The sequence below is a fragment of the Tarenaya hassleriana genome, unplaced genomic scaffold (assembly GCF_000463585.1).
Source record: "Tarenaya hassleriana unplaced genomic scaffold, ASM46358v1 Cleome1, whole genome shotgun sequence".
Classification (NCBI taxonomy): domain Eukaryota; kingdom Viridiplantae; phylum Streptophyta; class Magnoliopsida; order Brassicales; family Cleomaceae; genus Tarenaya; species Tarenaya hassleriana.
The window spans coordinates 231,574-259,236 of NW_010960187.1; the positions used below are offsets into that span (position 1 = coordinate 231,574).

At 33.2% G+C, this 27,663-nt stretch overlaps 6 protein-coding genes across 9 annotated transcripts; 2 read left to right on the forward strand and 4 right to left on the reverse strand.

Moving 5' to 3' along the window:
• Positions 1-1,606: 1,606 nt before the first annotated feature.
• On the forward strand, positions 1,607-3,006 carry LOC104806490 (60S ribosomal protein L23a-2-like). The gene is made up of 4 exons (XM_010531462.1): positions 1,607-1,711; positions 1,882-1,935; positions 2,287-2,650; positions 2,769-3,006. Exons 2-4 carry the CDS (start codon positions 1,920-1,922, stop codon positions 2,851-2,853), a joined length of 465 nt encoding a protein of 154 aa, XP_010529764.1. The 5' UTR covers positions 1,607-1,711; positions 1,882-1,919; the 3' UTR covers positions 2,854-3,006.
• A 360-nt stretch (positions 3,007-3,366) lies between these two features.
• On the forward strand, positions 3,367-4,929 carry LOC104806573 (3-oxoacyl-[acyl-carrier-protein] reductase FabG). Of its 4 annotated transcripts, none has more exons than XM_010531813.2 (2): positions 3,367-3,546; positions 3,957-4,929. In XM_010531813.2, exons 1-2 carry the CDS (start codon positions 3,535-3,537, stop codon positions 4,782-4,784), a joined length of 840 nt encoding a protein of 279 aa, XP_010530115.1. In that variant the 5' UTR covers positions 3,367-3,534; the 3' UTR covers positions 4,785-4,929. The 4 variants fall into 4 exon arrangements, with proteins under 4 accessions (XP_010530115.1, XP_010530193.1, XP_010530038.1 ...); XM_010531891.2 differs by having other exon boundaries at positions 3,960-4,929; XM_010531736.2 differs by having other exon boundaries at positions 3,368-3,549; positions 3,960-4,929.
• Positions 4,930-5,313: 384 nt separating this feature from the next.
• LOC104806876 (60S ribosomal protein L23a-2-like) lies at positions 5,314-6,916 on the reverse strand. Its single transcript, XM_010532006.1, has 4 exons — positions 6,824-6,916; positions 6,543-6,590; positions 5,759-6,122; positions 5,314-5,659 (listed from the first exon to the last, which is right to left on the reverse strand). The coding sequence occupies exons 2-4, from the start codon at positions 6,556-6,558 to the stop codon at positions 5,575-5,577; spliced, it is 465 nt and encodes a 154-aa protein (XP_010530308.1). The 5' UTR covers positions 6,559-6,590; positions 6,824-6,916; the 3' UTR covers positions 5,314-5,574.
• A 1,256-nt stretch (positions 6,917-8,172) lies between these two features.
• LOC104824151 (WAT1-related protein At2g39510-like) lies at positions 8,173-9,944 on the reverse strand. Its single transcript, XM_010556131.1, has 7 exons — positions 9,757-9,944; positions 9,599-9,661; positions 9,390-9,506; positions 9,066-9,306; positions 8,795-8,956; positions 8,526-8,677; positions 8,173-8,362 (listed from the first exon to the last, which is right to left on the reverse strand). The coding sequence occupies exons 1-7, from the start codon at positions 9,897-9,899 to the stop codon at positions 8,173-8,175; spliced, it is 1,068 nt and encodes a 355-aa protein (XP_010554433.1). The 5' UTR covers positions 9,900-9,944.
• A 4,932-nt stretch (positions 9,945-14,876) lies between these two features.
• LOC104806959 (very-long-chain enoyl-CoA reductase-like) lies at positions 14,877-17,222 on the reverse strand. The gene is made up of 4 exons (XM_019201490.1): positions 17,109-17,222; positions 16,949-16,988; positions 15,478-16,240; positions 14,877-15,163 (listed from the first exon to the last, which is right to left on the reverse strand). The coding sequence occupies exons 1-3, from the start codon at positions 17,220-17,222 to the stop codon at positions 15,483-15,485; spliced, it is 912 nt and encodes a 303-aa protein (XP_019057035.1). The 3' UTR covers positions 14,877-15,163; positions 15,478-15,482.
• Positions 17,223-20,579: 3,357 nt separating this feature from the next.
• Positions 20,580-21,220, reverse strand: LOC104824161 (DEAD-box ATP-dependent RNA helicase 27-like). The gene is made up of 3 exons (XM_019201492.1): positions 20,969-21,220; positions 20,834-20,872; positions 20,580-20,600 (listed from the first exon to the last, which is right to left on the reverse strand). The coding sequence occupies exons 1-3, from the start codon at positions 21,164-21,166 to the stop codon at positions 20,580-20,582; spliced, it is 258 nt and encodes an 85-aa protein (XP_019057037.1). The 5' UTR covers positions 21,167-21,220.
• Positions 21,221-27,663: the final 6,443 nt, after the last annotated feature.

A 27,663-nucleotide genomic window follows, 5' to 3' on the forward strand; every position in this document is an offset into this window, starting at 1 on the left:
ACTTTCAGAAGAATCCTTTACCGGCTAAATGGGGTATACTTTCTTTCCGGTTTAATCTTTTCGGTTTGGTAGATAGTGATGAAGGTATTTGACTATGGAGAGTATTATTGGGTTTCTGTTTGTGTTTGGTATCCAGACCAAAGCCGAAACAAAACCAAACCCAATAGAACTCGGGAGAGAGAACGGACAAAACCGGTATGTCATAGCTCGAAGAAGTACAGTACTGAGATCGATGGTCTATCTACTTTTTTCTTTAAACCAAAACACACTGAAACGTTTGTTTTTTGGGGAACTCCGGATTTACAGATCATCTCCTGGCGGAGAAGTAGGGCCGAGTACGAGCCTGGTATCCGTAATTCTAAGGATACCCGAACTCGAATGTCTCGGATTTCATATTTCATTACCCAAATTCGTAAAATCGGATATGCAACTTCAAAAACTCATTAGACAACTTTTGGGTATCCAAAAGTATTCGAATTCAAATATTTTTTAAGTATATTTATTTATATATATATATATATATATATATATATATATATATATATTTAAATTCATTTCAAATCAATTTAAAACGTATTTATATATAAAATAAATTTAAATTACGTTATAAATCTATTCGACAATATGTAGATATAATTATTAAAATCAAATAACACAATACAAAATTTAAAAATCTTCGTTTATATAGAATAAACATTATAAATTTATCTATAAAATTATAATTAAGAGAGAAAAAATGTGTTTATAATGTGTTTATATACATACATTATATTTATAAATACATCTAAACTCTAATATTTAAAAGGTATTTTTGTATTATTCGCATACACGTAGATACATGCGTATAATATATATTATCCGAATCCGAATATTTGGATATTCGAATATCATTACCTGATCTCATATTTCATTCCTTTGAATATCCGATCCGTGGATCGAGTCGATATACGAAATTCGAGTTTTTTTTCTATTTCCACAAGAAAGTTAATCAAATTGTTGTGCTGTCCGAATTAATTGTGGATGTGTATGTATGTGTATATATATCTATATAATATATATATATATATATGGATATACATATAAAAAATTACGTGCATTTGTGTGTATGTATGTGTACGTGTATATATTTGTGTAAGGTTATACATATCTTATGTATGTGAGTAACATCCGATGCTACTTCATTAACGAATTAACGCCGTTTATTTATAATCGAATTTTTAGTAAGAATAAAAAAGTTCAGTAGTTAATAATTTTATATTTTTCGTGATAGTTTTAAAAAAATTCAATATTAATTACGTAATTTTATTTCGAAATTTTCTCTAAATTTAAATGATATTTTCGTAATTTTGGGATATCTCGCTTTAAACCATCATCAATCGAAATCTGAATGCGATTTTCTATAATCTTGTCCATGAAATCCAATCTCATTTAACTGAAATATTAAGATTAGTTATGTCTAAAGATATCAATTTATAGGAAGATTATTGATGTCTAATTTGGACCGTTGTGGCCTATCCATTTTCTTTAAAAATGTTGGCCCAAATCATACAACATTTCACCCATAATACATATTATGGGCCTTATAGGCGATATGATGTGTTGAGATTATTGAGTTAGGTTTTTTCCACTTCATATATAAAAAAAAAAGCCTTTCTCGTCTGCCCTCGACGGCGGCGACAAAACCCTCGTCTTCCGCGGCTGCGAACTTCAGGTTCTTCACCAGCTTCTGTTCGTTTTCTCAGTCTTTGATGTCCATACATATATATATATATGTATAAGTGTCGAATTTCGGAATAGATTCCGAATCTCGCGGAGAGCTTGATATCTTGTGGTTCTGTAATTTGAAATTTAAGTGTGTTTGGTTTCATGGGTTTGCTTCAGGTTTAAGGGATTTGGTGGAAAAAGATCGACTTTGAGCAATGTCTCCGGCCAAAGGTACGGTTTCGATCTCTCATTTTGGGAACATAGCGTTAAGGGTCATACCAGATGCTTTCATTTGTTATATATATATATATATATATATATGAATATATGTATGTAAATCCTTGTTGAAAAATTGCAATCTTGGCTTGTGATTAGTTCTCTTGCATTTCTTGGTCTGAAGATTTTTCTTGGTTAAAGTTTGGGGGATTATTATTTAGATTCATGAAGTTTAGGATCTTAGGGTTCTTTGAGTTTTTTTTTTCTTTTTATTAACAGAGTGAGTTTGTGCTAATGATAAATGTACAATTCACTGCTCTAAGAGATCGTCTTCATAAATTCGCCTGGCCTCTTTATCTTATGCAGTTGATGGTACCAAGAAGGCCGACCCCAAGGCCCGGGCCTTGAAGGCTGCAAAGGCCGTGAAATCGGGTCAGATCGTGAAGAAGAAAGGGAAGAAGATCAGGACGAAGGTGACCTTCCACAGGCCAAAGACATTGACCAAGGCAAGAGACCCCAAGTACCCGCGAATCAGCGCCCCCCCGAGAAACAAGCTGGATCACTACCAAATCCTCAAGTATCCTCTCACTACCGAATCCGCTATGAAAAAGATCGAGGACAACAATACCCTTGTGTTCATCGTGGACATCCGTGCCGACAAGAAGAAGATCAAGGATGCAGTCAAGAAGATGTATGACATCCAGACCAAGAAAGTTAACACCTTGATCAGGTAACTTGCTCGGAAAGAAACAAAAGTTTCTCTCGACGATTTTTCATGTGGTTCTTGATTTGAATGCGCACGTATCCAATTTTTATCCGAACATTTGCATGTTGTGACAATGCTGCAGACCCGATGGAACGAAGAAGGCGTACGTGAGGCTGACGCCGGACTACGACGCTTTGGATGTGGCTAACAAAATCGGCATCATTTAAAGTTTTCGTCGGTCCAAATTATATTTCTTGTATCATTTTTATTATGAATGAAATGTTCCATGATAACATACGGTTTATATGTCGATCCTTCTTTGTTAACCTTAATTTTCTCCTTGAGACCAGCTTAAATTTTCATTACCGTGATTTTCTATATTTTATTTGTTATCCTGAGGCTGGAGACCATTTGGGCGATGATATTTTATTTTGTTTCCATATATTTATTTGTATCGTGAATGATATTGCACGAATATCAAATTATATTAAACATGAAAAATATACAATCATATTTAAATCAAATTAATGTAATTCGAAAATTAGACACCACCGAAAAGGAAAATAATACGTAAATTAAAAGTCGATAAAGTAGAAATGTTTTTACGGCAAACTATTAAATTTTGCAATAATGAGAGCCACATAAATTCACGTGAGACTAATTAATATTGCACCCCTAAATGGGTAAAAAAAAAAAAAACCCAATGAGACAGTCCCAACTGTCAAGCACAAGCCTGTCTCTGTCCTTTCCATTTTCAGTCTCATGCACAAGGGTGGTCAGACAAACGTCTCCTCCTTGTCTCTGCGCCGTTCATGTCAATGTCACTGTGTGGGTTCTGTGAGATTATATAAAATCTGGGTTTTTGCTTCTCCTTCGTCGTCCATTGCGAGATCTCAAGACGGAGCAAGATGAACAAACAAGTTGTGAGCTTCGCTTATAATCCTTCTCACGCCTCTCGATTTCCTCTTGAGTTTGGTTTTTGCATGTTCTGATCCTTGCTCTTGATCGAATCTGCTCCTCACCCGTTTCGTTTCTTCTTTGATTCGTAAATTTTTTCTCGTGATTATTGGATTTCGGTGGTGGGTTTTCTTCATATGTTAAGGATTCGGCGTAAATCTGTTGAATCAGATGGCAATTGTGCTAATATCTGTTGATTACTGTGCTTAAACTTGTCGGTTATAGCCGTGATCGTCTTGTTTATCATGGACCAAAACTGTACTCGCAACTCTGATTCGTTGAAATTTCCCAGGTACCTGAAAGCGTCACCTTGTTCGCTGACATGATTGATGTTGAATAACAGTGAATGCCTTTTTTTTTTTTGGATCAAAAGAAGGTGTCGAGCCAGCTAGAGCCGTGGTGTGAACTAGGGGACAAGGTGGTTCTTGTCACGGGGGCTTCCTCTGGTCTTGGACGAGAGTTCTGTCTTGATCTGGGCAGAGCCGGCTGCAGAATCATCGCAGCAGCTCGTCGAGCCGATCGCCTCAACTCCCTCTGCGACGAAATCAACACCCTCGGTTCTGCCGAGCCACGAGCAGTGGCTCTCGAGCTCGATGTTTGCGCAGACGCAGCCACCATTAAGGCGTCAGTGAAGAAAGCTTGGGACATGTTTGGAAGAATCGATGTTCTGATCAACAATGCAGGGATCAGGGGAACTGTCAAGACAAGCTTGGATTTGTCCGAGGAAGAGTGGGATCGTGTCTTCAGGACAAACTTAACCGGTCCTTGGTTAGTCTCCAAGTACGTTTGCCGCCTCATCCGCGAAGCCAAACGAGGCGGGTCAGTGATAAACATCAGCTCCATAGCGGGGATTCAACGAGGGATGTTACCGGGGGGCGTGGCTTACAATTCATCGAAAGGAGCAGTCAACATCATGACGAGGATGATGGCTCTAGAATTGGGTGAGCACAAGATCAGGGTGAACTCGATAGCTCCCGGACTCTTCAGGTCCGAGATCACGGGAACTCTGATGGAAAAGGGTTGGCTGAAGAAGGTGGCAGAGCGTACCGTGCCGTTGAAAGAATACGGGACAGTGGATCCTGCCCTTACGTCTCTCCTCCGGTACCTGATCCACGATTCTTCTGAGTACGTGACCGGGAACACTTTCATTGTTGATGCTGGAGCTACTCTTCCCGGTGTTCCGATTTTCTCCTCTCTGTGATTGGAATCTCAAGAAGCTGAAACGGATGCATTGTTCATACAGAGCTCAGCTCTCAGTTACAGTGGAGGGTTATCTCTTTGATCATTTCACATTCTCTACATTGTTGAGTTTTGACTTCGCATGAAAATGACTTTCATTGCCTCAATATTAATTTTTAAATTAAATATAATATAAAATTTAAAAAAAATACAAATAAAATATCAAAATATCAATTTTTTTAAAAAAAAACCTAGGTTTATTTCCAAACAAATCTTGCAAATATTGGCTCATATCGCTAAAAAAAACGAATCTGTAACGACGCCTCTAGTTACGGGTCACAAAATCTTTGAATCAATAGTATTATTGTGCACTTTCGGCAAAAAAGTTGAGTTTTAAATCTATTTTTTAATAATTTCCCACACTTATCCATTGTCAAGAGCATCCAAAACTCCCGGATACAATTACATGTATCAAATTACGGAAGCCTTTTGGAACCATACATGGGTCCTAAATTTTTTGAATCATCCATCATACTCAACCTAGATCATAGTAATAGCAACCTTACCTTTACCGGTATCTGATATCATAGCGCCTCACTGCGCCAAAAAAGAAAATCTCCATCTTGAAATCTTGTGGAGGTGTACGAACAAGTTATATGAGGAGCAATGAAACTCGAATCCGACGACGAAGCACATGAGATGAGAAAGTATAGTTTTTGCCGCAATTTTCTAAGATTAAATTCCTATCATAACTAGATGCTTCGAGGGAAAAATGGCGCTCTATTTCCGAAAACTATAAAGGCAAAAACACCTTAGATGATGCCTATTTTGTTCGCCACGTCCAATGCGTCGTAGTCTGGGGTAAGCCTCACATACGCTTTCTTCGTCCCATCCGGCCTGCAATAACCCATCATCGTTTATCGCACCCATTAGATATCCAAGATATCAAAATCCAACCCATGATCTATAAACTTCATTTCTTTCCAAGTTAGTTACCTGATCAAGGTGTTAACTTTCTTGGTCTGGATGTCGTACATCTTCTTGACTGCATCCTTGATCTTCTTCTTGTCGGCACGGATGTCAACGATGAACACAAGGGTATTGTTGTCCTCGATCTTTTTCATAGCGGATTCGGTAGTGAGAGGATACTTGAGGATTTGGTAGTGATCCAGCTTGTTTCTGGGGGGTGCACTGATTCGTGGGTACTTGGGGTCTCTTGCCTTGGTCAATGTCTTTGGCCTGTGGAAGGTCACCTTTGTCCTGATCTTCTTCCCTTTCTTCTTCACGATCTGACCCGATTTCACGGCCTTTGCAGCCTTCAAGGCCTGGGCCTTGGGATCGGCCTTCTTGGTACCATCAACTGCAATACAATGTGAGAGATGAAGCCTATTGCCGAGTCATTCGCAACAACCCACTAACCATTCTGAGCCATTAACACAAAAATCATGTCGGATACGCGTTTCATACTCAAGAATAATGCCAGCTCTGGTGGCATCGTAGGTTCATAGAATCTAACATTATAGCTCAAACTCACTGTGATACCAAGAAACTCAAAAACCCTAAGAATCTTATCTCATTTACAAACCAAATCTATAAATTTAAACAATTAAGCATTAAAGCATCTCATCTCCACCACGAAAACAAGAAAAAAAATTCAAGTCAAGCTACCTAGCAGAAAGTATACACATGTAACAAACGGTCCTTTTTTCAAGGATCCTTCAAGATAAGCAATCAAGACAACAAAACCAAGAGTCGGCGAGTAACAAGGCAGACAACGTACCTTTAGCAGGAGACATTTCTCAAAATCGATCCTTCCAATCGCCTAAGCCTGAGACAAACCCAGAAAACCAAATCACTTAGATTCGGAGATACGATAACAGCCAAGCTAGATTCAAGCTCAGAAAACTAATCGCAATGCCTATTAGATTCGAAAACTGCCCTGTAACTCTTTCACTATACCGCCTAATGATGAGATCGAATGAAAATGTTCGCTGAATTAAGATGTATGAACCGGAGACCGAAGAAAGAAGAAGTGAACAGAAAATTATGGCGAAGACGAACCTGACGTTATCAACGTTCAGATGGCTAGGGTTTTGGCCGCCGCGAGGAGAGAGGATGGTGGTGGTTTTAGATGAAATGCAAAAGGCAAGGAAAACAAACAGCTAAACCATTGGTTCAAGCCCTAATGCTGGCCCATTAATGACCCATATTTTGAGCTCAAGACGGGCATATTTTTTCACACGTCTAATTTACAAAAATTATTTATTATGCAGATATTTAGAATTTCAACTTCAATTTCTGGGTTCTAAAAAAATATATCTATTTATTTTTTTATAAAGATTTCGATTCCATTTAAATTCTAATTTTATTGTAGAAAATATGCATATGATAAAAGAAAGATTTTCATTCACGTAGAAAATATCCAAATTAAAATAAATCATGCTAAAGACTGGTAACTCTATAAAGTTTAATTACCAAACACTAACATGTTATGAAGTTCATACACCATTGAAAGCAAAACAACGTATTGGAAGTAACCCATGTAAAATGTTGTAAACAACGAATGCTGCAAACAAAGAACCTTGTAAAAAAAAGAACAAAGTTGGATCGAAGTTTATATTCGAGGGTAAATTTAATTTTATTATAGACCAAATTTAATTTTATTATAAGAGTATTTAACAATTTTGTTTAGAATTTTATAAATTTTATAAAATAATAATTTTTTTTTAATTAAACTTACGAGTGTTATATATGACCCATTTATAAGGGGATCCTCCTATGTTGTCATGGCGTTTTCATCAATGCTCCATAAATTTAGTGTTTGAATGGTAATAGTTTTTATTTTTCAGTTTTTAGTTTTTGGTTTTTAAATTTTAAATTTTGGTTTTTTGTTTTTATAAATAAAAAAGAGTTTTTCAGTTTTTAGTTGATTTTTTTATGAAAATGATTTTTCAAGTTTTTTTAAAAAAATATTTTTTTATAAAAATTTGATTGTAAATTTTTTTGGTTTGTAGATTTTAAAAACCCGAAAGCCTCTTCCATTCAAGGCTTTGGTTTTTTTTTTGTATGAAAAAAAAATTAATCTACCCTTTGTTCTCTGTTTCTTATCGGTCTGACATATTCACATATACGTTGTATAATATATACATTTTATGCGTTAAAATATCATCGGTAAGCGTTGGAAATCTACGTAGGAAACCCACGAGATGTATATGACGAGAACTCAAAAGCACCATACAAAAAGGTGCTTTTATGTATATTAATATTGCACCCCGCATCAAAATAATAATACATGCACGTTAACATAAAACACACACGCACACAAACATATATATATATATAGGAGTTTCGCCAATTGGAATGTGCAATCCCGGTTTGGAAACTAGACCCCGGTTTGAAATTTTTTTATTTCAGACAGATTCATCGGTAGACGTCATTGCTCCCGCTTCTCGGGTTGCTTTTGAAGAGACGCCCTCGACTTGTTGAACGTGACTAAGTGGGAGTTCGTTGTCCATGTCCGAAAACGATGCCGGTTCGTCTTTGCTTTTGCCCCACAAAACGGAGTAGAGTCCAAGAACTATCACTACTGCTCCAAGAATCCTACAAAAGATCGAAAACATCGTTTTGAGATTTAAATTAACATCCTTCTTTCGGCTCGAATTTCGCTTTTGTCTCGGTGATGTTATAGTAAGATTCAAGAATGTCAAGATTCTCTGGTAATTTAGGGTTTACATAGAATATATATTGAATGATAGTGGCTTACCTTCCAAGGAACATAACCTCAGCCAAAAGAAAAGATCCCAATATGGCAACGATAACCATGCTCAGAGGATTAAAGGCGGTCACGAAGACGGGTCCTCGAGTCTTCATTACCGCCCCTTGAATGTAGTAAGAAATCCCGGAACAAATCACTCCCTGTATCCGAAAGGCCACGTCATGCATGCCAAGTCTTTGTCTTAACAAGATTTTAACATGTAAGGAAGCATGTCCTTATATATGTGCTTATATTTTAGAAGATCTAAAGTGGCTTACACTATAAACAACAGCCAGTAACTTGGAGTCGAATTGTATTGACCAGGCAGCAGGATTGGCTCTTTCGATCACGAGCGCCACTATGGTGCCTCCGATGGCTCCCGACAAGCACATGTAAGCTGTTAAAGAGAGCTCGGCGGGATATGATTTCAGCGTGATCGCCTGAATGAATAACAATATATCATATTATCGATAAGAAAATGGGACAACATCAATCAAATGGTGTGGAAGAGGTTTCATATATTGACATGTTTTGGATGAAATACTATACTTGGAGATTGATGAAACCGGCCCAACAGATACATCCAACGCCGATGAGAATAGCGCCCTTTACAAGATCTTGTTTGGTTTCCGGGTTGGAAGCTCCTTGACTATTACTGTGGTTGTTCGTCCATGGAAGAGGAACTAAAGGCCCTTTCACAAGAGTCATTAGCATTGCTCCTCCAACTGTTACAATGGTCCCTAGAATCTTGGCTTGACTCGGAATTTTTCTAACGTTAACCTTCTCAAGCCTGTATATAAAGTACAACGCTTCTTTAAAATTCCATACCATTTTTGTACTCAAACACATGGTTTTGTCAATCGATAGTGTTACCTGAAGAGCCAGGCCATGAGAAAGGAAAAGGCGGGGAGAACATTTGACATTGCGGCCGTGAAAGTCGCTGAAGTGCATCCCATCCCGGTGTAGTATAAGTTCTGATCTATCGTCGGCCTATACATATACACGAAACATTCGCAAAATAAACAATCAAAACAAATGCTCGATATCGAAATTTCCATTGAAGGGTACAAGCTAATTCTTACTCCAACAATCCGAGCAACACTATCTTGAACAGGATTGGTAGAGTCATCTTCGGCCTCACTTTCCTGTTCATCGCGAGTCACAATGTCACTTAATGATCATTTTTATATATATACACACATATATCTACATATGTGATAAAAGATACATAATTTCGTACCTATCAAAGAAGAAAGCGAAAGGAGCAATGACGAGAGTGGCGACAATGTGGCGGTAGGCGGCGAGAACATGGGGGCTCATGCCTTTGTTGAGAGCAGACTTTGCGATGATGGCCAATCCAGCAATACCAAACTGCAGAAACATGACCGCTAGAAACGGCTTCCATGTCTTCAGTGTCCTTACAAGACACTTCTGATCCATCCCAAGGCGTTGGTTGGTTTAGAACAGTATTATATATATACGTATGTGAGTTCTATGAGTTGGCAATGGGAAATGAAGAAGAGGGCGAGGTTGGTTTTTATAGTAGCGTTCAGGTGTTACTATTCATGCATTATATATATATATATAATGTATATGGTCTTTGTTTAGGGGGAATTCTAGGGATTCCACTTCTTATTGCAAAAGGGTGGTGGTGAGTGTGTGTATGCCATTATTGACATAAATATTGCAGCATTCTTCAAAATATTAACTTGTTTGATGAAACATGAAAATGTTAAATAGCCCAAAATATATCAGAAGTTTAGTTAAATTAGCTCATTAACACCTAAAGTTTAGTTAAAAATAACCTATTTGACTTAATTCTACAGAAATATCTATAAACACGATGCTTGTGATTTCTAAGGATTTTATGTATTATCAGAACCAATTAGTAGAATCACAATCTCGCGCAATTATACCTTAATATACATTATTTTTCAATCTATAACTGATTAAGTAAATATTTCGAAAATAATAGTAAAATTTCTTATCAATAATATATATATCATTTACGATTATATGAAAAACACTAATTTTGTTAAAAAAAATGTCGTAAAAAACTTGAATTTACAAACTTAAAAATTGTCCCACTTTCTCACCAAATATAATGAACTTGCATTTTATGTCCAAATTAATCTCTTCCAACGAATTAATGAGGTGACAACCACGCCGTAACATAAAAATATATACACATATACAAATATATATACACACACACATTTTTACATATATATATATATGTGTACATATGTGCATACGTGTATAATTTTTACTTTTTTACTGAGACGTAGTTGCTGCGTGCCATGCAGAATGTTAGTTGTTGAAAATATTGGTCAATATAGTCCACAAGATAATTTATAAACAAAATAAAACATTTGGGTTTTTTTAATTGAAAACTGAGATATGTTCGTGTTTTTTTTTAAATAAGATTGCAAATTTGGAGTTTTTTTTACACGTTTTCAAGTTTAGTATACTTTGTAGGATTTTTCATATTGTTTTGATGATTTATATGAGATGGCAATTGCAATAACAATCTACCTTTTATTTTAGTTCACAATAATTTATTAACATCAACAAAAATAATTTATCAAAAGAATCGTCCACAAAGATATGAAAATAATATCCAAATTCATTATAGCAAATGGAATTATATAATTTTCACATTTTTTTGTCTTAACATTGTATCGTAATTTTGGAAAGCTATTTGTGTTGAAATTTTACTAATTTAACAGTTAGTAATGGATAAACGGACTAAAAATATACAAGTTCTCGATAAGATTGCACCAAGGATCTGTTTTAAGTCCATACCTTTTCACGTTAGTCATGAATGAACTGAATAAAGATATACAAAAAGAAGTATCGTGGTCTATGATGTTTTCGGATGACATCGTGTTAATAAATGAGTCTAGGGAAGGAGTAAATGAACAATTAAAGTTATGGATGAGTACATTAGAAACTAAGGGTTTTAGGTTTAGTAGAACGAAGATCGAATATATGCATTGCGATTTTAGTGAGGGACGTTCTAGTGATGTAGGAGTTAACTTATAAGGAGGAATAGTATCTCAAAACCCACATTTTAAATATCTTGGTTCAATCCTTCAAAAGGATATGGAGATTGCGATAAAAATGTTAGTCATAGGAAAAAGCGGGATGAATGAAATGGAGACAAACCACGGGGTTTTTTGCGATCGCAAAGTCCCTATACGGTTGAAAGAAAAATTCTATCGTACTGCCATAAGGCCCGCATTGATGTATGGTAGTTAGTGTTGGGTGGCGAAAGGAAAATATGTGTCCAAAATATGTGTGGCCGAGATAGAAATGTTGCGACGGATGTATTGACATATACGAATAGACCGAATTCGAAATGAGAGTATTAGGGAGAAACTAGGAGTCATAACTATAGAAGAAAAATTACGCGAGGAACGTTTACGGTGGTTTGGACACGTAAAACGTAGACCGTTAGATGCTCCGGTTAGAAAATTTGAGAGTATAAGGATGGAAGTGAAAAAACGAGGAAAGGGTAGACCTATAGTTACTTGGCGACGAGTCATTAAAAATGACTTGGATATGTTGCAAATAGAAGTTAATATGAAACAAAACCGAAATGAATGGAAAAGAACAATTCATATGGTTAACCCCAAATAAACTTGGGATTAAAACGATGATGTTGTTGTTGTAACAGTTATTCTACGTGCGAAATGTGTGAATCTCTCTAAAAAGTTGAAATCATAAGAACGTAATTTGATTATAAAATATTGTTTCATATATATATATATATATCGATTGTAATAATTGATTTTGTATTTTCTAACAATCGGGTTATATAACCTCTTGATATCTATATTATCGTATTTGAATCTCGATACAGAAATGAGACTATATGAATTTTTTTTTTTAAAAAGACAAGAGAAATTTATATAGAAAATAATTTTAACCTATTTTCAATTCTAACGAAGTGTGATTTAGGCCAAAAACTTATTAAAAATACTTAATTGATCTAATTAAAAGATTGTGATATAACATATGTTAATTGATATTGTATTGATTCGAATATAATTATTGAAAATAATCCGGTCCAGCCTTCGAGTTTGCCTTAAAACCCGAACGCAGAGGCCTTTAATCATATGATGAAACTAAAACACAGACAAAATTGATTCTTATTGATTACGTCATTCAAAAGTACAGAGAATTACATATATTCGTTAATTTAATTGAACCCACCAAATTGTGGTTGCTTTATATTATTAGCGTTGGACACATGGTGGACGTTTCGGTTCACTTTCAAGAAATCGATTTTTTTGAACAATATTAATTTTTAAAAACCGAATTTTTTAAATTAAATCGAACCGAACCGAATTTTAAAAAAAATATGAAAAACTAAAATTTTTTAAGATCTATTTTTTTTTTAATAAAAACCGAAATCGAATCAAAACAGAACCGAAACTGAATCGAATCGAATATAATATAATAATCGATTGGTATTTATATTTATAAAACCGAAAGAATTGAACCGAACTATCGAATGCGAACCGAATACCCAAACCGTTCACCCATGAAAGTATATTAATAGTATATATATATATGTGACATCCGAATCAGATTACGAAGAAAGAATTAAAAAAAAATGTATGGTAGTGGCGAAACATAAACAGCTTTTGGATATAAATCCAAGGAATCCCACAGAGTTTAATTCCTCTTAACGCTAATCTCAAGTTTTAGTGTGTGATGTGGCGAAACGTCTGCGACTTATTTATTCTTATCTCCATTCCCACATTTTGTATTTATTTATTGTGTTTTTTTGGTGTAATTGTATTTACTTATTGTTACATTTTTTTTTTGCTAAAATATTGTTATAAACCACTGATTGATTGGTAGAAAATTCGAATAATTGAGGTCTTTTTCTTGCCATTAGGAATTTGTATTTCTACTTCCATGGAAGATATGTGAATGTTTTTGTCAAAGGATTATGTTGTATTGGAGTTGTAAATCTAATCGTTACAAAAATCCTAATAGTTTCCAAAGTAAAACTAAATAGAATCGAATTTTATCCGAAACTAAAAAATTCGAAAAACTTCAAAACAATTTTTTTTCGAAAACAAATATTTTATTGAAGAAATAAATAACTTAAACCCAATTAAATGTTTCTCAATTTTGTTATAATACATTTTTTTCCAAATCAGATAATCAATAAAAAAAAATCCAACTAATTTGAATTAACGGCCTATATTATCGTATTAGATGTGTGTCGATTGTTTTTTTTTTGTAACATGAAATATTTTTTAGGATTTTCCCTTGAATATATTATGAACTCCAACTTCTAATTAGTTTAGTTATATAAATCAATAGTATAGGTTTTTTAAAAATAAAGCCAAATTTACAACCTATCTTCCCCCGGTTTTAGTTTACACCTTTCCCCCCACAAGAATTAGCTGTTCTTAAAAGTGAATACAAAATTTAATTAAGTATACAAGTAAGTGCCCTTTTTTGTGTTAATTGGGCCATGATTTTAATGGAAAACACGTAAATGCAACCGTTGAATTTAAATTTTACCATTAGAAAACCATTGTATTTAAATTATTATTATTAATAATAATAATTGCTACTTGTTCTGCAACTTGACTGATAAAATATGCAGACCGCTTATTATCATCTTTTGCAAACGGTCCATTTTATTTTATTTCTTAACCACTTGACAATCTCACATATTATATTGTCCGAGGACAAAAGAGACATCTCCAGGTTTGGTTAAAGATAACCTGAGAATCGCCAAGATAGACCGGTCAGGACATTTATCACTTGTTTATTACTTTCAAGAGTAATGCAACAAGATCAGTCATTCTACCGGTTAATAATGTGGATTAACGGTTCAATTGGATTCCGGTTTAAGCTTTGGTTATTGGTTTCGGTTTGAGATTGTACTTTCAAAAGCTAAGAGTTATGCAAAGGAACCATTCTACCGGTTAATTGATGTAGATTAACTGTTTCTTTAGATATCGGTTTGAGCTTTGGTTATTGTTTTCAGTTTGAGATTGCACTTTAAAAAGCTATGCAAGAAGAACCGGTCATTCTACCGGTTAATTGATGTAGATTAACTATTTATTTGGATTCCGGTTTAAGCTTTGGTTATTGTTTTTGATTTCAGATTGTGCCGGTTGGTATGTTTCGGTTAGTGAACATCAAGTTTACTATTTTCTTTTCCTCTTGAATTTGATCAGTTCCTTCGACTAGTCAATTTCAACCGCCCATAATCGTCAACAAACGCTCACACCCGTAACCGCAAACGTAGCGGTACAATCAGTTGGACCCTTAAAATATTTGTCCCGCCTCTACGGGCGCCGATGTATTTGTCTTCCTAGAGCGGTCTAGCAAAACGAGATATATAAAGTTAGTAGGCACAGAAACAATGAGATCGAACGACTTATGGAACCCGAGCTGTGCTAAAAGCAGGGGAAGTATGTAGAGAAACTTAACAAGTCAGAGCAGACAAAACAGAGCAACTTTCCTCAGTTCTCTAACCTCGTTGAGAAGTTTATGATCTACCTGACTGATTTAGGTGAGGCTCGTAACAACGGCATCTTCTTATAGATGAGTGGAGGCAGTATAACCCATCGGCAAGGGTACCTCGGCCTTCCATCTTTCCCGTCGAATAGCTGCATATGAACACAACAGCTCGGGTCAGAATGAGAGATCGAGTAATAAAGAATCAAACTTTCCTTTTTTTCTGTGTGGTTCTTTCCATGACGACAACTTATGGGATTTGCTTTGCTCTTAGAAAACCCAGAATTTTATCAAGGCTCGAACTTTTCGCAGTTCAGCCTGACTAGCTAGGCAAACTCTCAGGAACTTAAAAAACTGAATGCGTCAACTAAACTAAGAACCCTATACCAAAATGCAGCAGCTGAAATGGATCCAGTTATAGTTATGACCTAAGGATAACAAAAGATCCAAGGAGAAAAAGCTTTACCTTTCTCAGACGACGGTGTTTCCCGAGGGCCCACTGGCCCAGTTGGTCATGATAAGAGAGGCAACAACAAGGAAGACATATCCTGCAACTGTCTGAGTGGCGATATTGAATCCCACCCACTGATAGATCTCGGTAGTATAATTGGCGCAAGTAACAGCGTTGAAGAGGAACCCGCTTGGAATCTTGTAGCCACCGCTCCCATCAGGACTCCTAAGATTCTTCAGAATGATATGGCAGTAGAAGTTTGCAGCTTGGCAAACCAACCCAAGCCCGAAACCAGTCTTCCACTGGAGATCACTAACGGGGGTGTACAGAGGGTGGTTGACGTAATAAGCAATGTAGGCACCTAATGTCCAGTAATAAGCACAGTTCTGGAACACGTTCGAGAGTGGTGAAGTGGCATGGCTGAAGCGATGAACGAAGAATGTTTCAAGAATCCGCTTAAAGTAGTGGAAGCACCAGTAGTACATGGCATATGTCTGGACGGGATGTACCACACGCTTCTCTCCATAGCCAAAGGACTTGTAAACCGGGAAGTAGTAAAAGATTGGGTAGATAAACAAAGGCCCGAGAAACTCAAAGAAGAAGAGGGTGCGGTAGGACACTTGAGGGCCTAGGTCTTTGAAGACTACGGTTAAGCTATCCGGGTTTCCATCACAATAATCTTTGAGAGACTTCCTACTGCTGAGGACGACGGGCTTCTCCTTAGATCCGGGAGCCGCGGGGAGAGTTAGTCTTTGCCTAGATGGGTACAACTTTTTGTCTGTTTAAACAACAAAACAAAAGCATATCAATCGAATACCGATTGTGAAAAGCATACTCGGTATCTGATCATCCACAACTGCAGCAGAATAGCCGAGTGCTCAGTAAACTTGGCAGGAATCAATCAATGTAGATCGTATTTTCCAGTGTCCAACCAATTTAAGATGTGAAAACAGAAGACTTCAAGCATGACACCACAGAGAATTGTAGAAAACAGATTGCAGATAGCCTCAAATTCCTCTTCTCATCACATAGACCGATCTAAAATTCTAAATACCTTGAAATTTGGGAAAAGCGACATTCCAAATCTTCCCACAGAACAAACAGGGTGTCCCCTTATCGGCACTCATTCACCTCTCTTACTACATAGACGTGAAGAACCAAGAAACCAGTTGGTCCGTTTGCATCATTCTTGTAATGCTCTTAGGTTTAGTCAATCACAAAAAATGCCAAATGAAATATTCCGAAAGTCTCCCCCGAGATCTAACCACAACCAAATGGACTAAATGAAATTCTATGCAATACAATCAATCCTTTCTCAAATGTAGCAATACTATGAATCCTTGGATTGGTTATCTGATCGAAAAGATAACATAATATAGAGAAATCTACCAACACGCGATTCCGAATCACCAACTTGTGCTAGGGATTAGAGCTAGTTCAACATTTCTAGAAAGCAAATTGCCCAATAAAAGCTTTGGATACTCACTTCTCTCGTGAATTGCTTCCTGCAGGTCAGCAACTGTCGCCTGCGGTCAACAAAACCCCAAAACCAAATCAAAACCCAGATACGGAATCGACCCAGATTCGAAAAAATGCCAAATCTCCAAAAGCTTCATCGGCACCAATCAGAGCAAACGAAGGAGGACAGAGATCCGAGAAGAGTAAGAAGAAGAAGAGTAAGACAGCCGTCCGGAATCGGGAAGGTCAAGATCACCCTTGATGACAACTCTGCCGCTGCGCGAAACGACGATGACCCTCATGGCTTCCGGCGAAATCGAGGAGGACAACCCAGTCGACGAAATCAAAGAAGATTCAAAACCCTATTAGAATGGAGGAGAGAGAGACCAGAGGAAGGGACATAGAGAGAGAGAGTTAAGAAGAAGAAGAAGATGATGATGATGAGAAAACGGCAATAAATGCATGTAGTTGGTCGAGTAGGAGAGCGAGCATGGACTGGGAGGATTATAAATCGATGATGTTTGATAGTTGCAGTGCCAGCGACCACTAATCTTAACTGTAAATAAAATTATTTAAAAGATATAAATCATATCATGAAAATTTGGTGTTCGACTGTTTAAAACACAAACAAAACCAAATAATTGTGGGTTAACTATTGAAATGACATAACCATCGGTTTGGTTCGGTTCAGATTCGATTAAATAACCGGGCAAAGTTGGTTAACGGATCGGTTCATCAAACCAAACTAAAGGAGTAATTAGGTTACGTTATGTTTTTTCTTTTGTGTTCTTCATCCGTAGATAGAACTTCAATAAAAATTAATCTGATTTTTTTTATATATTTCCTTAATGAGAGTATATAATACTATGTTTTGCCTTGGTCTTTTTTTTCTTCTAAAGAATAGACAGAAGGTTTCTGTGCAGAATAATCGACCGACCAATAGAAAACGCAAAGGGGTCAATTCTTTGGTCTTTCGTCTTTAATTTGAGAGAGAGAGAGAGAGAGAGAGAGAGAGAGAGAGAGAGAGATGCTTTTGGGAAAGAAACACTGTATTCGAGGCTAAGGGTCCAAGCTTTGGTCACCACAAAAGCAGATCCAAAACTCAGATTCCGCAATCACTTTTGGACATTGCCCCTCCATTACATATATATATATATATATGTATACACACATAGATATACACACACACATGACCAAACTCATTTTGTGTCCACCTTCATAGACGTAAAACATGCATGTATGCTTGCTGAATATAAATATATGAGTTTTAATGTATACATAGCAATGGAAGACGAACATGGCCGTTTATATAGGACGCAGAATAGAGATAACTGGTAGCGGGTAATGTTGAGATAAGTTCTTTTTTTATAATACGAAAATTTACCAAACCTTTGTCTCAACTAAATTTTTTAAAAGATCGAAAAAATTCGGATGAATATGCCGCATCGAGATAATTGCGACTAAATCTAATGTCTTACTAGTTAATTTTATTCAGCATTAACTTATTTGTACTGTTTATGTGCATATATAAATTTGGGATCATTAAGTCATGATCAAGTATACAAATAGTGTTTAGTTTTTTTTTTATGAGATGTAAATTACATTAAACAAAAAATGGATTTGAGTTTTTTTTATATATATATAAACAGAAATTATACGGAACTTTCCAAAACATGGCTTTTCATGTAGACGGAACAAGAAGAGAAGAAAATATTGACGTTCATGAAAATATACGCCACTATTAACCAATTTATAATAAGGAGATCGATGATTAGATTGTAAAAGTGAGAGATATTGGAAAGAGAGAATGCAGTTTCGAACCGAACCATGTAATTAATTAACATTCGATGTGAAACATTGCAGAATTCGTTATTCATATGTTTTTTTTTTTCCTTGGGACACCATATCTCCACTCTTAGCCCACTTTTATATATAATATATTATATGTATCTATGTATATCCGTGTTTTAGTGCTTTTTGACTCATGGGTCTGCGTGTGCTGGTGGTGGTCTTACGTTAGATATTGTTACTGTCCCATGTTATAACGGAGATTTGCATGGTTTTTTGTGGGATTTTTGGCGTTTCTCTTTGGATGTTTTTAGTAAATTAATATGCAATGTGCTTATATATATATATATATATATATATATATATATATATTGTATATATACACGATAAAAACATTGTACTTTACAGCCGATATATCTGCGTAATCATTTATGCAGAAACATCCAACATACAAAAGAAACAAATCAAGTTGTAATTAATGGCACAAGAGTGAATCACCGCACGCATGGCGCATCGGCATCCATGCGTCCGTACGCTGACGCATACAAATGATCTGGAATATATGTGTAAAGTTAATACTAATTTTCATTATTATATAAAAATTGATCAGTCCATGCTAAGGGAACATATATATATATATGTATATATATATATATTTACATTAACTAAGCGCTACAAGACTAACCAATCATAATCGAGAAAACTAAATTCAAGTTCAGACAGCTAAGATGGAAGAAACCAACAATCGAAAAATGGAAGGCAACTAAGATGGAGGAAGATGAATAAAAACAATCCAGAAACTGCCTTACCAGTCGTTAGATCAAAGGAAAATCCCTGTCTTCCTTCTCAAAAAATCCCAGTCGCCGTCGTGTTGATCAAAGAAAAATCCCAGTCGATCCTCTGGGGGTGTTTTATTTTTCTGTCGCCGACTCTTCAGTTTCCTTTTCTGAAGAATTATTTTTGTTTTTGGTTTATTTTCCTTCAAACGCCTCAATCAGGATGGAGGCGCGCCTCATGCCGCTTCCTGTAACTGGCAACGCCTCTGTGCTAAGAAGCGAAACCCTAAGGCGCGCTTTTTTGAACCACGAGGTAAGGGAAATGAGCAATGGAGGTGATAACTTTGGTTGCGGTAATTTAGCATTCCGATTCAATGGTTGGACGACGAATGAAAAATTGGAATGGGTCGGTGAAGAGGGATCATAACTTGTGGTTGAAGCATTTTGGTTTCCCTTCTGTTGAAACGAAGACGATGAGTTCTGATCTGCTGAAAAACTCCATTAAGGATCATGTTCTGCATGAAATGTTTGATCCAGGAATACATGTGGCCTCCAATGAAATTCAAAATTGGGTATCGCGGGAAAATCGTTGGGTCTGTGTTTTTGGAATCAGGATCTTCAGAAGGCTTCCCCTTGCTATCCCTTCATGACAGCTCCGAGTCATATGCATGTGGCTGTATGTGTTTTCTTGCAAGTGAATAATTCTTTCCAATGGAATCTTCTTCTTCTCTTTTATGACTGATATGCTAAATGGGTGAATTTATAGATAGTTGTGCTCTTCGTTTTTGTCAGCCTTCAATTTTCCGCCTTTTAGTAGTTTATTCTCGCTAGCTTCTGTCTTGCTTTGACACTGAGCTTTATATGTTTTTGTACCAAACCAGACCCAGCTTATGATCATGTGCTTCCGTATCATTTTTGTGAACATGATACGACGAGGATGCTGCTTCTATGCTAAAAAGGGTGATTCTTGATAGTTTTGCGCATCCTTAAGGTCCTCTATATGTATGTGAATGGTAATAGGTGTTAGATAGCTTGAGATAAACTTGTGGGTTTTCGTGCATCTTATTTCATTCAATGACCAATGATGGGAATTGGTCAAACCCTATGAATATATTCCTACCAAAAGAAAAAGCAACACCTCTGCAAATTAAACAAGGTGAGGCAAACTATGAATGTGTGTTCAGGCAGTACATGCATTTTGATGATGATGCTCGGGTGGACATACATATCAACACTAACATACTCTTGTTTTCTCCATTCATAAGTTTATTAAAGACCTAATTGATCCAAACATTTACAATTCAAAAGTATAAAATAAAAGACAAAAACAGAAATCGTAAATAGCATACCGTAGGGTCATCAGGGGGATCATACTGCACGATCCAGTCCTACAGAAGCAAACAAAATCAACAAGATTAGTTGGACAATCATGAAGGTAGATGATACCCCAGAAAAAAAAATGAATAGAATGGCAAGAAACATACCACATGAGGAATATCAAGCCCACGAGCAGCAACGTTAGTACATAACAATATGCCCTTCTCTGCCTTGACAAATTGGAAAAAGGTAGAAGTTCTTTTGCTCTGGTCTATACCTCTACGGATTTCAAGGCAATCAATCTTAATGTATCTACAGAGTTCTGCATGGAACTTAGTCGACTTGCAAGTAGAGAAGAAGACCATGATTTTCTTTTTGCCATTATATCTCTTCAAAAAGGTAAGCAGGAATATTAATCTCTTCGCCTAGTAAAAATCCCGCGCGCAACGCGCGTATAGAAATATATATATAATTTTAAATAATTTTGTTATATGTTTTAAAATTTTAAATATAATTTATTTTATTTTTGAATTTATAATTCAATTTCTTAAGTCGATATTCAAATTCTTAAATCGATATAAATATTTTTTTTAAATGTGGAGATAACGGAATGGTAAATACATTATGAATGCTATGATATAAAAACAACGGTTTAAATGTGGATTATAGAATGAATGATTTAAAAAAATTACGACTCGAAATGAAAGATTTTTATTTTTTTTGTAAACTGAGAGATATTCATAGAATATGTGTAACGTTAGTTTAGCAAATATAATTTTAAACAAACAATATAAATTTGGTTGGTATTATGAATAAAAAAACATATTTAATTCAATAAACATCTCATAGTAAATAATATTATAATATTAAATCTATATAATCTCATCAATATTTAAATTCATAGACATGTATTTAATTCAACCAATTTCATAAAATACAAAACTAATCAAATGATTCTTTCATTTACTTCCTTATAATATAATTGATTGTATTATTTTGTTGACAATATAAAATTTGGTTACTTTTAGTCCAAAAAATAAAAATAAAAAATATGTCAAATTTGTTTAGTATATATATTTTGTCATAATAATATTGCATATAAAATCGATAAACTTTTAATTAAATAAATTTGAATTGAGACTTTATTTATTATAATCTTTTCATTTATTTTGACCTATATTTTGTTAAATTTATTTTTTTATTGTTATAATCATCCCGATTTGATTTATATGACCCTTCACGATCCGTTATAAGCTCGTTTATTCTACAATGCAAACATTGACTTAGTTTTCATATATATGATAAATTTATTATCATCTCGCAAATTATCCATCATATGAGTTATGACCTCAAAGAAATTAACGATATTTACCAGACTTAAACTTTGATATGGTTTTGCCTGCCCGTCTGAACTTTTGTTACAATATGCAAATTCAATAATCATTTTGGTAAGTCTTTGAAAGTTAAAATAAAAACTTAGTGAAATTTGAGGGAATTTTATCCGATCAAACTGATATTTCATATTATTTCACACCAAAACCTTAACAATTTCTATGGTATTTATCAGATCCATTTTAGATTTATCATGTGAATTTTCGATTTAGTACTAATGATTTTTCTCACAGACAAAGACCTTAAATGGTTGGAGTTTTTAGAATCCAAAAACCAAAAAAAACTATCATTCAAGTGTTTACAAAATTATTTTTCCTAAAAACTTGGAAAACCATTTTAGTGGAAAAATCAAAGGAAAAATCAAAAGCTACTTTTTTTAGTTTTCAAATATTATAGAAGCCAAAAACCAAAAACCAAAATAAAACTCATCTCCATTCAAAGCCAAAATTAATTTCTCGTGATAAAAGTAGAACTTTTTTCCCTTATAAAAAGACGAATAAATAGGAAAGAGCAATTTGATTATGGTTTTCGTTTTTATGGTCGATTTGGTAATAAAATTTAGAATATACTTATTATAATTTTAAAAGCTCGTTTATTCTACAATGCAAACATTGACTTAGTTTTCATATATATGATAAATTTATTATCATCTCGCAAATTATCCATCATATGAGTTATGACCTCAAAGAAATTAACAATTTTTACCAGACTTTTGATACGGTTTTGTCTGCCCGTCTAAACTTTTGTTACAATATGCAAATTCAATAATCGATTTGGTAAGTCTTTGAAAGTTAAAATAAAAACTCATTGAAATTTGAGGGAATTTTATCCGATCAAACTGATATTTCATATTATTTCACACCAAAACCTTAACAATTTCTATGGTTTTTATCAGATCCATTTTAGATTTATCATGTGAATTTTCGATTTAGTACTAATGATTTTTCTCACAGACAAAGGTCTTGAATGGTTGGAGTTTTTAGAATCCAAAAACCAAAAAAACTATCATTCAAGTTTTTACAAAATTATTTTTCCTAAAAACTTGGAAAACCATTTTAGTGGAAAAATCAAAGGAAAAATCAAAAGCTACTTTTTTTAGTTTTCAAATATTATAGAAACCAAAAACCAAAAACCAAAAACCAAAATAAAACTCATCTCCATTCAAAGCCAAAGTTAATTTTTCGTGATAAAAATAGAACTTTTTTCCCTTATAAAAAGATGAATAAATAGGAAATAGCAATTTGATTATGGTTTTCGTTTTTATGGTCGATTTGGTAATAAAATTTAGAATATATTTATTATAATTTTAAAATAAATTTAAATATAATATATATTTTGAAAAACTTATCTAAATTTTTCGTGCAGAATATATATATGCAAGTTTTAAATAATTTTATTATTAATTTAAAAATTAAATATAATATATTTAAATTTTAGATTTATATTATTAAATTATATACAAATTAATTTGGTCACTTTTATTATAAAAATAAAACTAAAATTATGTAATATTTATGTGTTATATATTTTAAGCATAAGCGATCAAATTCTATTTAAATAAATTTAGGTTGTGATCTCATTTAGTTGAATATAGTAAAAATAAGAAAATACCCATTAAAATTCAAATAATTTGTTCAAAAAATAATTGATTAGAAAATAAATACAAGTCATTATCAAAATTTATATGAAATTAGGCAAAAAAAAAAACATAAGGAATAAAATCGGAGAAATATGGAAGAATATTTTGGAACTTTGAAAATTGAGATTGTCGTGCAACGCAAAGCATATTCAATAAACCAAAAAAACAACTATTGCAGTATGAGAAATCTTTTATTTTTCTTACTTAAAATTGAATATTATTGAAAAGTTTAAATGATATATAAAGAATGTTAAAGATGAACTTAGAAAAATATAGAAAGACAATTGAAAGTTTACAGTAATCTACTTCACAATAATAATAATAATAATAATAATAATAACAATAATCTGCACATATAACAATGACTTATCGTACTATATATATATTAGCCATAATTTTTTAACTTTTAAGAAAATATTGTTCTCTTTTGAAGGGTCTTATGGAACTCTCTCGTTAATAGGGAGCTCTACCACATCATCACCATAAACCCTGGAAAAAATGTTGTTTAAATTTATGATCAAACGACGCATACCATTTAAAAATAGAACCATCAATTTGATGTTTCTCACTCGACAGCAAAATATATCTAACAAAATATACAATAAAAGAAAATTAACCATAAAATTAAATGGAAACTCTAAAAAAAAACTATTTACTACATTCTTACCTAGCCAACGTGAACGTCTTTCTTCGCTTTAGCTTCTATTTTAAGATTCTTTAACTTTTGCCTATTGTGTCACATGACAACGCCAAAAACCCAAAGACATAATAACATTATACAAAACAAAATAGATTATATAAACACTACATTTTTAAGCTAAAAGTAAAATCTGCAAATTAAGAATATTACAACATTATCATGTAATCCAGAATTCAAACTAATTCGATCCTAGAAAAAAAAGTTCAAAGGTAGAAAAAAAGAATACAATATGAGAAAAAAAAGATTTGATTAGATAAAAAATCCAGATGAATAAATTAATAATTTTTTCACCCGGGGACTACAAACCATTTTGCTCATCGTTGCTCTCTATCACCGACCAACTCTCATCGCTGAATCCATTCATTACTTCATTGAAATCTCTAGTCATTTGGATTTTTTCGATTCTTATGGAAAAAAAACCCAATGAATTTGATGTTTCAAGTCATTTAATATACACAATCACACAGCGCAGACAAAATTACTTGTTGAATCTTTGACTGAGTGCTCTAAGAGCTGCATGGCTTCTTCTTCACCTCGTAATATTAGGCTAAATTTTTTTTGAGAGATTTATCTCAAATAACGAAAAGTTTAAGGAAAAAACCGAGCGATTATTACAAATAGAAAAACGTATCGTTAATTAAACAATATGAATTGAATCATACCTCAAAATGATCAACGATGTAAAGAATGAAACCAGCTCCTTCTCATGACATCGCTCTGATTGGTTCCAAGTATTAGAAAAGTGGCGGATGGATGATTTCTTCCCTTGGAAAAATATTGTTCAAGGAGATCACCATGTGAAAGAACATGAAATCTAATCTAATTATATAATAGTAAACATCTTTCATATTATAAATGTAAATTCATGTATGTATTTATTATATACACAAAAAAATATGAAGACTTTTCAACTACATTTTATTAAACATTAAAATATTGAATATAATTATTATATATATAAATATCCCTCACGTATAAACTAAACATTAAAATATTGAATATAATTATTATATATATAAATATCCCTCACATATAAACTATTTAGTTATTATAAATAAAGAGTAAAAAAAGAAGAAGATATATATGTGCCATAAATGCTAGACTAAATTTCCGTGTCACTCCTTGGACTTTGTAACTAATGTATCCTATAATTAAACTATTTTCAATGAATATGTATTTCCTTCTTTTTCTATAAGATTTGATTTTTGAAAATCACATAATAAAAACCTTTCATATTCTTAACAAAAAAGGGACAGGTGTCAAACCCTCCTTACACAAACTCTACTTTTATATATACTAGTTATTAACCCGCGCGCATCGCGCAGACTAAAAATACATATATTTTTTTCAAAATTAAATATTATATATTGTTTTGATTCTATATTTTATATTTTTAAATAAAATATACACTTCATTTTAAATACGAAGATAACTAAATGTTGTATTTTTTTCAAAGAGATAAATATGTTATGTGTTTAATTTTTATAAATTATAATATAGAATCAATGAATAAAATATAGAATATTAGAACAATATTCTCACAAATTTTATTACTTGACAAAATAGTTTTACTTTACGTGAATCCAAAGTATCTAAAAAAATATAATTATCGATAGCCTAATAAATATAATTTTAAACAATAATATAAATTTGGTTGATATTATAAATATAAAAATAATATATTTTGATTAATAAATATTTTTTAATAAAATATTAGCATAATATTAAACCTATGTAATGTCATCGGTAATCAAATTTGATGGATATTTATTTAATTTAATCAAATTAATGAATACAACACAAATACTATTAATATTTTATTTGTGAAGTCATTGTATTTTTTTAATACACTAAGATTTGGTTATTTTATACTTAACAAAAACATAACATTATGTCATATTTATATGTTATGTATATTTTATCAAAATAATAATGATTATAAAGTTCAGGTTTATTTTAGACTGAAAAATAAAGTTGAGGTTTTATTTGATAAAAAACAAAGTTTAGGTTTTATTTTGTGAAAATTGAAAAGTTCAGGTATTGTTTTGGGATATTCCCTAAATAAAAAAACCAAGATTATGCCATATTTATTTGATATGTATATTTTATAACAATAATATTGATTTAACAACCCGTATGAAATCAAACCACTTTTAATTTAAATAAATATAAATCGGAATCTCATTTATTCGAATATTTCATTTAGTTCGACATATATTTTATTAAATTTATTTCGTATTGTTATTATCATCTTAATTTGGTTTATTTGATCATCAATGTACCATTCTAAGATATTTGATTATACGATTAAGCAGTTGATGTGAGTTGAAGTTTCAAATAAAATGTCACATCTCAAACCGAGACACACTCTAATAGAACTCGTTCCGTATGACCTTTTATTCGAAGTATACACTTTAAGACCAAAATTGTTAAGTTTCTGCAAAATTATTAAAATAAAAATCCAATGACATCTAGAGAATCCTTACGTAATCAAACTAAAATTTTACATTACATCTCATCCAAATTTTAATAGTTTCTACAATTTCGTTGGACCCATTTGAAATTTATAAAAGTTAATGCAAATGTCAATAGAAAAACTACTTATCATATCTTGATAATTATCTTTATAATTGTTTCCATCTAATCAAATATATTAATTTGCTAGTCAACCAAAATAAAATAAAATGATATGGATAAATATACTTAGTTGTTATATAAATTATTTAAGTGGATAACAACCAATACTCAAATGTTTTCTTTGAAAATCACTCACTATAATATGATTTGTGATTAGACTCTTTATTTGTAATTCTAGTAACAAATAAATATTAAAAGTGATTAATCAATTATCTGTTCCGATCTCTCCATCCAAATTTTTATACTTTTTCAAATTTACGACCAAATATAAAATAATTAAATTCTATTTTTTTTCATGAACCTTTTGATTTTAACATTTTTTATGTTCACTTAATAAATAAAGTATTTAATGATAATTATTGTGTTTCGCAATATGAGAAACATAAATAAAATATTTTTTGGTTAAATTAGTCGGTTTATTTCAGATGATAGGAGCTGAATTTTAAATAAAACGTCAATTATCAAACTGAGTCAAACTGTAATAGGACTCGTCC